General features: G+C 45.9%; 1 protein-coding gene across 4 annotated transcripts; it reads right to left on the bottom strand.

The window, feature by feature from the left end:
* LOC110431595 (probable mannose-1-phosphate guanylyltransferase 1) lies at positions 2,743 to 7,145 on the bottom strand. 4 transcript variants are annotated; one of them, XM_021450708.1, is made up of 4 exons: positions 6,799 to 7,145; positions 4,540 to 4,699; positions 4,041 to 4,103; positions 2,743 to 3,927 (listed from the first exon to the last, which is right to left on the bottom strand). In XM_021450708.1, the coding sequence occupies exons 2-4, from the start codon at positions 4,648 to 4,650 to the stop codon at positions 3,016 to 3,018; spliced, it is 1,086 nt and encodes a 361-aa protein (XP_021306383.1). In that variant the 5' UTR covers positions 4,651 to 4,699; positions 6,799 to 7,145; the 3' UTR covers positions 2,743 to 3,015. The 4 variants fall into 4 exon arrangements, with proteins under 4 accessions (XP_021306383.1, XP_021306382.1, XP_021306385.1 ...); XM_021450707.1 differs by having other exon boundaries at positions 4,540 to 4,687; positions 6,799 to 7,144; XM_021450710.1 differs by lacking the exon at positions 6,799 to 7,145 and adding an exon at positions 5,176 to 6,783 and having other exon boundaries at positions 4,540 to 4,687.

Genomic DNA, 9,840 nt, shown 5'->3' with positions numbered 1-9,840 from the left:
CCCACATTTGTAGCCCCCAACCAAACACACCCCAATTTCGAGACAGATTGCGCACAAAGAAGAATCAGGAGGAAAGAAGATGAACTTACTCGCCTGTGCGGTTGGTGCCTTGGCGGGCGCAGCTGTGGTTGGGGCGGGAAGTTGAGGAAACAACAGTTGGATAGAGCCTTAGAAGGAGAGGAGAGGAGAAGGGAAGGAGGGCGGATGACAAGGCAGCCAGGTGCGGACGGCGTTGGCAAGCAAATGCCAACGCGACACCATTGTATGTCTGTCCTCGTCGTCTAGCCACGAACGCACACGAGACCCGTGGGAATCTGCGCTCCGTGGCTCCAGATCCGTCGGCCCAACGAGGCCGTGTTGGGGGTTTGAGCCGATAGTAAGTTCGGGTTAATCCTTCTAGTGGGTCTTCGCTTGAACACTTTTGAAGTACGGGCTGATATTTTTTTACTAGGAAGTTGTGAGGTCATTTTCACACGTTGGAGCAGTGGCTAGGCGGTGTGGCCTGTCGATGGGACGACCAACACCTTTCGTTTTCCTCATCTCGCTCCTCGTTGTTGGGTGGAATCTCATTGTCGCTCAACTCCACTTCTGAAAACATGTCGAGGAGATGAGATGCATCCTTGCGTCGGATCAAACCTATTTGTAAGGTCACAACTCACATTTGTTTGCAATTTAACAACTCACATTTGTCTGCAATTTCAGAGTCGAATAGAGGTTATGTCAAGTGGAGAGCACTTGTTGATACGCAAATGGAGGTCATTCATTGTAGGAAGTTCTTGCTTGTTAGTCAAGACCATTGGGCCAAGAAAGGCTTCTTGTTTGCATCTGCTAACACATAAGGTTATTTTCTTGAAAACCCAGAAGTCCTTGTCCAAACCAAAGTACAGGCGAATCTAAACATTTTAGGTTGGAATTTTTAGGTTAAGGTCTGTGCTTCAAGGAAAAGTCTCCTACTTCTAGTCCATTGATGGAAGCAATTGTTGTTTAGTCTCAAGGTTTGTTGCTGGCATACAGATACAGCTAGCAATCGTTGTTTAGTCTGAAGGTTTGTTGCTGGCATACAGATACAGCTAGCAATCGACATAAGGGCACTCACAATGCAGACTCTATCATAGAGTCTAAAGTTATTTATTACCTCGAACAATGTGGACTTAGAGTCTAAATAAGACTTGGAGTCTTATTTTTTCTACCTCTTTCTTCAATAAATATGCGGCCACATCAGCAAAATACTATAAATAATATATAATTAATTGTCTTGGACTCTGTTATAGAGTCTTGCATTGTGAGTGCCCTAATAATATATCACCAGGCTGCAAAACCCACTTCTCTGTGGACCTCAAGATGCTAGGATTAGAAGCTGCGGCATCAGTGTCACCAAAACTAAAAGAAAAGAAAACGTAGCAGGTCCACGGACCTCATGATGTGACCGCTTAATCTTAACCACCTAGGCCTTGTTTACTTCCCCAAATATTTTGCAAAATATTTTAGATTTTCCGTCACATCGAATCTTGCGGCACATGCTTGAAGCATTAAATATAGATAAAAAAGTTAACTAATTACACAGTTTGCATGGAATTTGCGAGACGAACCTTTTGAGCCTAGTTAGTTTATGATTGGACAATATTTGTCAAATACAAACGAAAACGTTACTATTCACATTTTGCAAAAAATTTTAGAAGTAAACAAGGCCCTAGACAAACCAATTTATCTAGGCCTTGTTTAGTTCCCCAAAAATTTTGCAAAACTTTTCAGATTTCCCGTCACATCGAATCTTTAGACGTATGCATGGAGTATTAAATATAGATTAAAATAAAAACTAATTGTACAGTTTGGTCGGAATTGACGAAATGAATCTTTTGAGCCTAGTTAATACATAATTGGACAATATTTATCAAATACAAACGAAAGTGCTACTATTCCTATTTTACAAAATTTTTTAGAAGTAAACAAGGCCCTACAACCGATACCGAATATATGCTCATACTGCTAGAAGAACGTGAGGAGCTAGCTCTCAAAATGAAAAAGAACCAGAGGAGCTAGACATAGGGACAGAGGACTAGCAACCTAGAGTACATTAGCCATAGCCAATTACACAGTAAATAAGCATTTTCCTCCATATCTTCCCTGAAGAATAGCTTACTTTTTTTAGCAAATAAAGAATAGCTGGCCTTGTTTAGTTCCTTACTTGAAATTTTTTTAGGTACTGTAACACTTTCATATGTATTTAGTAATTATTATCCAATCGTGGAGTAACTAGGCTCAAAATATTCGTCTCTCAAATTACAAGCAAACGGTACAATTAGTTATGCTTTTTATTTATATTTAATGCTCCATGCATGTGTCGCAAAATTCGATGTGATGTGAAATCTTGAAATCTTTTGGTTTTTAGGTGGAACTAAACAAAGCCTATGTTCCTTGACAATTTTAATCATGGTTGAAAGTACTATTGGTTGAGTTATTGTGAGAGAAAAACACTCCACATTTGTTGAAACGCTACGACTTATAAGACAAGCAAACAGGGATTGAAGAGCATTTCCTTAGAATAGCTGATCGTTTATGCGGTTGATGCTGATTTATTCTGAGAGAAAAACACTGTTGCATAATTGAAAAGTAGTGGTTGATAAGTTCAAGCGAATAGGACAGCCCGTATTTATATGGAGTGATATAAACAGTGAAGTTTCTAATGAGAACTTGTAATTTCATTAGGAACACATCCACTTTATGATAATCTGCGAGGGATCGAGAACAAAGCAATTGCTCATCAACTTATAATAACACGACGAAAACTTTTGTTATTTCCATTCATCTGATCCCTATCTACACGCACGGGCGCGAAACCTGAAATTTGCCTTAACCATATAGCTGGCAAACACTAGACAAGTTGGTTACAGTTGCAGACAAGAGACAACCGAGCAAAAAATCAAACAACAAAAGTATGAAGCACATTGCGATGGGTTGCAAGGGGCCCTTGTAATTTGGATTTGGCGCCCCCACCCAGATTTCCTCCTGGATCCATCACATGACGATCTCGGGCTTGAGGATGCTGGACTTGATCTCCTTGTGCGGGAGCACGACGCCGCCGTTGCTGTAGATCTCGTCGCAGACGTGCACGTCCTCCCCAAGGATGGTCATGTTCTCCACGCGTGCCCACTTTCCAACGGTGGAGTGCCATCCGATGATGCTGCTGGAGACGCAGGCGTGCTGCTTCACGCGCGCGCCGCGCATGACGGTGCAGCGGGACAGCCGCACCCCGGCCTCCACTACGCACCCGGGGCCGACAGCAACGTCGGGCCCGATGAGGCATCCTTCCCCGATGACGGCCGTCTCGTGCACCAGCACGTTGCCCAGGACGTGCGCGCCCGACGCGAGCCTGGCGGGCACCTTCTTCCGCAGCGAGTCCAGGTACAGGCGCAGGCCCGTGATGTAGTCCCTCGGCTGCCCGATGTCCATCCAGAACCCTGGGAGCACCATGGCGAAGAGGCCCTGGTCCGCCGCGATGCGCGGAAACACCTCCTTCTCGATGGACGTCGGCTTCAGCTCGATGCGGTCCAGCACGGACGGGTTCAGCAGGTAGATGCCGGCGTTGATCTTGTTGCCCACGAACACCTTGGGCTTCTCCACGAACCGCTCCACCTTGCCGGTGCCCTCCTCCATGACCACCACGCCGTACTTGGACGGCTCGTCCACCTTGGTCACCATGATCGTGGCCTCGCCACCATGGGCCCTGTGGAACTCGATGAGCTCCGCGAACGGGTACTCGCTGATCACGTCGCTGTTGAGCACGAAGAAAGGGTCGCCGGAGCCGTCCATGAGCTTGTCGCGGGCCAGGGCCAGCGGCCCAGCGGTCCCGAGGGGCTCCGTCTCCTGAGAGCAGGTGATCTTGATGCCAAGCTTGCTCTCGAAGTCCTTGAGAAAATTGAGCATCACCTGCACGCGGTTGTTTTACCAAAAAAGCATCGCTAGTCAGATCTGAGCGTCCGACAAATGAACAAAGGTTCATCATGTGCGCTCATGCATGCTGATAGAGACAGGGCTGTTACCTCAGGCTGGTAATTGATGGCCAGGACAACCTCTGTAACACCAACTTCCTTCAGAGCCTCGATCTGGGTATCACAACATTCAGTAATTTCAGTCCAAGAGTTATAATGATAGAAGTCTAGAACAACCAAATACAGTATCAGTTCAGCAACATGAAGCATGAAAGTGATCCTGCTTGTTTTCTGATGACTTGAAAACTTCGAATCATATCAAAAAGCCATCCATGTGTTTCTTCTGCGATGCTTTGTCAGCAAGAAACACAGGAGTAGCAGTACAGGTAGACAAGGAACCTATTCACATGGATCCACATTATCAAAGCATGATTTGGAGGCAATAAATTACAATTACAGCTTGTAACAACTCAGACTGGCCAACTACAGACTGGCCAACTATAGCCAATTCCTAGAAATGGACTTCTCCCTGCACTGTATCTAATCTAAATATCTAATGACTTAAATAAAGAGATGAGATTTGTCCGAGTGACGGAGCAATCGTGCTAACCTGATGCAGGATCATGGGCTTGTTGCCGAAATCCACCAGCGGCTTGGGCACGCTGAGCGTCAGCGGCCGCAGGCGGGTGCCGAAGCCTCCGACGAGAATGAGGGCCTTCATGGCTGCAGCAGTCCTCCTCCCAACTCAGCTCCCCACCCTGTGAAAAATTCTTTTGAACTCCGGCCATCATTGTCCAAGGACTTAACTTGATACGTAGCAAGCTGAACTCTATAAGATAAATGTATAATATAATGACGTTTATTCTTTTAAACTCCGGTCATCATTGTCCAAGGACCTAACTTGATACGTAGCAAGCTGAACTCTATAAGATAAAGGTATAATATGTTCAGTGATACCCAAGTTCAGTTACCAGACTAACAAATAATATGCATGTACTGTAAAACCATTAAAAAAAACTTATAAACAGTTAATATGAGGAGATGAAAGCTGATTTCGGAAACCAATTCCTGTATATTGAAGCAAGGCCAGATGCCTGTATGGTCAGTCCACATCACCTATTTTGCATAATAGATATGAGATAATTCCCCTGTCTCAGTATAATCATTGCATAATCCCCAAGGCTCAGTAAAGAACATGAATGAGAGGGAGTTTAGGAAGGTGAGGAGAAGGGAAAATAGCACACACCGGAGTTGGTTTCCCCAATACCTAGGGTTTCACTGAGCAGAGAAGCGCACGTTACCCGGCCGAGGAGGCATCGAAGAGGCCGCGCGGAGGACGAGGAGAGGGAGGGGGCCGCCGCTGCCGCCCACGGGGGGAGGAGGCGCCGTTGCCTCGCCACGCCCACCGCTGCCTCGGTAGGGAAGGGGAGAGAAGGAGAGAGGAGGAGGAGGAGGAGGAGGAGGAGGAGGAGAAGGAGGAGGGTGGCGCCCGCCGCTGCCGCCCCGCTCGCCCCCGGCGCCGTCGCCCGTAGCGTCGGGAGGACGAGGGAGAGAGGATCGACGCGTGAGAAAGAGAAGAGGAAAGAATCTGGAAGGAGAAGCTGGAGCGGCGCTATATATTTGATTTGCCGGATTCTGAAGAGAAGTAGGGGAAGCGGACGAGAAGCGAGAGAGAAGCTAATGAGAAGCAGGAGAAGCTGTCATAGGCGAGAATCCGCTTCTAAAGATCTAGACCGTTGAACGCAGGATCCAACGCTGATGGGATTTTTGGTGGACGTGGACGCGGCTCCGAGATCCTCCGATCCAGAAGCTCCGGCCACGGAGCATACAGTTAGCAGTAGTCAGAGAGAATAGCCACTGAACCCCAGGGCAAGCCCTCTCCCGCTCCCCTGGCCCCTGCCTACGCGGACGCCATGTGTGATGTGCCCCCGAAAAGAACACACCCAGGTGGCAGTGGCCTGGAGCCGGCAGCCCTGATTTGAAGGCCAGCAAAGCAACTCACAGCACGCGGATAAGGACGACCTGATGTTACCCCCGGGGCCCCGGGCTGAGAGGGGATGGATTGCTTTTTTATCGGGTAGGTGACGAGGGAGACGGCAAATGGAGCTAGAGGAGAGCAGATCGGCTGATCGGGTCCGGGGTATCAGCAGAAGTGGAAGGAAAAATGGTAGGGGGCCGCGCTCGCACCAGGGCCTGAATGCGTGATCCATCTATAGCTCTGTCCGTATCCTGGCGCAATATGCCGCTGAAAACGCACTTGTCCCTACTCCTATGCTTTGCAATTCTAGCGGCGGCTGCCTCCCCTCCCACCGGAAAACCAACCAGACAATTATAGATATATCCAGCCACCGCAACAGCTGACTTTTTCTATTTTTGTCTCTGTGCATCTATTAATCAATCCCTAGTAGTATCTCTTTTTTAATGGGCAAAATGGTCACAGGCTGGATCCATGATGAGGAGACATGAGATGAGATGAGGTGATGACATGGCCACCAGCAATAGTATAGGGATATCAGAAAAGAAAAGGGAACAGGGCAAATGGGGGAAGATGATAGCAAAGGAACGGAAGAAATGGGGGTTGCTCTCGCTCATTGCAGATCTGTCCTGGCCTGGATGATCTTGTCTGCGGCATCGTGAAATCTCTAGGAGTCTCCCTACCGACACAATCACACAATGACCACCGCGAACCATCACTATGAGATTAAAGTTGTGACAAGACATGATGGTCTTGATCTGTCCCCAAATCGGCGAATACAGACGCACTGACGGAGAGAGGAAATGTAGAGAACATAACAGCAATCGTAACAGGCAGTTGCAGAGAATTCGCATGCCAGAGAACCTTCTCTGCAAAGCGCGGTGTAGTACGCACCTCGGATTGAATCCTTGACGCGACGGCGGCCGTTCCGAGACGACGAGAGATGGGGGAGGCGTTTCGGTCAACGGCGGCGAGGAGTCGTCGGCGGGAGCTGCAGCGAGGAAGAAGAAGAAGAAGACAGGGACCGGGACCGGGACCGGGAGAAGGGAGGAGGAAAAAGCGTCGGCTGCGCTGCGACCCAAGACGCGGCTGCTGGCAACGACCGACGCCGCGCCTTTATACCGGTTCTCCTCCCTCTCCCTTGAGCGTCACTAAAACTTCATGCGGTTGACGCAGTTTAATGTACTACTGCTGGCTTCAGCGCTAATTAATCATGGAACTTTCGTCTCTTCCCTTTTTGTATTTTGGCAGCAACGATTTGCTGGCTCGTCCCACCGCCACCACCTACCCGCCTGCCCGCCCGGAGATTAAAAACAACGGGCGCCCACCAGCTGCTCACGCAGAGGCGTCAAGCCGTCAACCGTCAAGCGGGAGGAGGAGGAGGAGGAGGATGACATGCGGGCCATATGCTGCCACCTCCGACGGCTCTGTGCTGGACTCGGTTTGAAGTTAGGCGCGTTCCTACCTGCGAGGACCAAGACGCCGAGACGACGGCGACCGCGACCTGGTGCTCGTGGTCTGGCATTACCGATTCCTCTCTCGCGCGCGCGGGCTCGATGGCCAATGGGCACGTCCTTCACGGCCCCATGTGGCACGCACGCCACCAAGTCATTCCTATCGCACGCCTCGTACGTGCGTCGCGCGCGTTCGTCTTTCCATTCCTTTTTTTCTTCTTCTTCTTGGAATACATTGGATGGTTGGAGAAAGACTTCATATACGAGTTTAATTTCATTTTAGACGGCCTTGTAATTGTGTCCGTAGTAAGCACGAATTGGTCACTGATGGCCAAGGGCCGGACCAGATCCTTGGTACTAACAATATTTCCTACGTCAATGGACGGCGTCCGATAGTAGAAACCATGATCTTCTTTTGCAGTTTGCTACTGCTCACGCTGACTCGGCTCGGCCCGTGCGTGATACCTTCTCTTCATCAACTGTGCATTTTTGAAGCAACCCCGCGCGTGAGCTAGATATCTGAGCCGATTTTTTAAAACCCATGGTGCAGTGCTGTGAATACTACTGTGTTGTGTGTCTTCATTACGTACCACGTATCCGGCGCTTTGAGTGGGAAAACGGAATGATTAGTAGCAACGTAGTCACAGTACAATTGTGAATCTTTGAGTGGGAGACAAATTTAAAGAACTCAAAAGAGGTACCATGTCCCAAATTTTACGTCTAGGCGAACACTGACCTATAGGGAAGTTTATGATCATTCATTATACTTCTTCGCGTGATATATATTAGACTAGCTTTTTGTGGCATGGTCTTCAAATTACAACTCTGAATAGAGATTTTTTTGATAAAATATTTATCAAACATAGCAGAATTATACTTTTGTGAAACTACATTCCAAGATAAATCTCTCCTATATCATTTTTCTTCCAAATATCTAAACTCAACCTATACACACTTATGAAGACTTATCCGTGGTAAAAGATTGGAACTGTTAACTTAAACCACGAAATGCCACTTATATTGGTAAAAAGTGTAATATTAAGTACAACATGACTAGCTGATTGGTCTAGTAAAGTACTAGTAATTGCTTGGTCCTTTTTTTTTCTTGTCGTGTTCTAGCTCCAACTGATTGGAGTGTGTGCGGGTTCTTGTGAGCAAAGCCACTTAGGGCTTAGGCCTTGTTTAGATGTGAAAATTTTTTGGATTTTACTACTGTAGCACTTTCGTTTGTTTGTGGCAGGGGCGGAGCCAGGATTTGAACATAGGGGGGCCGTGCAAACCAAGAACAATCATGTGTGTCAAAATATTACATGACAAAGGTGTACATAGCACCAAAATAAACGTTTGTGTTGCGATGCAAAAAAAGCAGAAAAACTAAAAAAATAAAAGAAAAATTTAACTAGTCTCAAGCCTCTAACATTCACCTGATCATTCTATTTCTTTGTCCAGGAAAAGAATCACAATAAAAACAAGTAGTTAAATAGGGGCAAAATTAATTAGTACTAGATCCTAACATCAAATGACAAACAATCAGTTACATATCATTTAGTCTTAGACAAAACGATCACTTAAACAGGTAAAACGGTTATTTAAATAGAAGGTTAAACAGAAACACCATACCACTGTTAGTGTTTAAAAGTTGAGTACAACGGGCTAAATGACCGTTTAGAGTTTAGACGAATATTGATAGAAGCACAGGAGATAAGAAAGATAATAGCAAGACTAATGCTAAATAATATAGATCCCATCGTTGGAGATCAATCAGAAGGATTAAACAAGGAAAACGGTGATTTTCAATTAACTAGCTAATTAGAGTGTGTGGTAGGAGACAAACTGATGTTTGATAGGTAAAAGATATGAAGAAAATATTAGAAAGATCTAGATTCTATTTGTATAAGAAACTATTAGAGATTAATATAAAATAAGAATAAAAATCTTAGTACAGATAATATCATTAACTAGCTAATTAGATAATTAAACATCTAATCTATATAGTGTATTAAGGGAGTTATGGGAAGGTTGGGGGGTGCCAGGCCCCCCTCAGCCCCCCCTTCCCTCCGCCACTGGTTTGTGGTAAATATTGTCCAATCATGGACTAACTAAGATCAAAAGATTCATACATATGCTGCAAGATTCGATGTGATAGAAAATTTTAAAAACTTTTTGGATTTCGGGGTGAACTAAACAAGGCCTTATTCGGTTTGGTGGGATTGGAGAGAGATGAAAAGGTTTAAATCCCTTACAGGTTAAAAATCTCCATTAATCTCTCCTTCAATCCCCTTTTAGATGAGAGATTAATCGAACAAGGTTTTGGGCCCATTTTTTAGTTCGTGGAAAAAAGTTCATTTATAATACTAATATAATATACCACTAGTACAAAAAAATCATGGTCTTTTCCTATATTTTTATTTGTTTGATTTTTCTAACTTAGACCATTAAGGTCTCCTAGTTTCACTTTTTACTTTGGATTTCTCTATCTAAT

The sequence above is a fragment of the Sorghum bicolor genome, chromosome 1 (genome assembly GCF_000003195.3).
Source record: "Sorghum bicolor cultivar BTx623 chromosome 1, Sorghum_bicolor_NCBIv3, whole genome shotgun sequence".
Lineage (NCBI taxonomy): Eukaryota > Viridiplantae > Streptophyta > Magnoliopsida > Poales > Poaceae > Sorghum > Sorghum bicolor.
Note: the sequence above shows the minus strand (reverse complement) of the source record. Positions and strands in the feature narration are given on the sequence as shown.

What these genes read in the sequence shown, in the direction of transcription:
- LOC110431595 (XM_021450708.1), bottom strand. Translation starts at nt 4,650, where the DNA reads ATGAAGGCCCTCATTCTCGTCGGAGGCTTCGGCACCCGCCTGCGGCCG. An exon ending in AGCCCATGATCCTGCATCAG is followed by an intron (nt 4,104 to 4,539) that starts GTTAGCACGATT and finishes TGTGATACCCAG; the next exon opens with ATCGAGGCTCTGAAGGAAGT. An exon ending in CCATCAATTACCAGCCTGAG is followed by an intron (nt 3,928 to 4,040) that starts GTAACAGCCCTG and finishes AACCGCGTGCAG; the next exon opens with GTGATGCTCAATTTTCTCAA.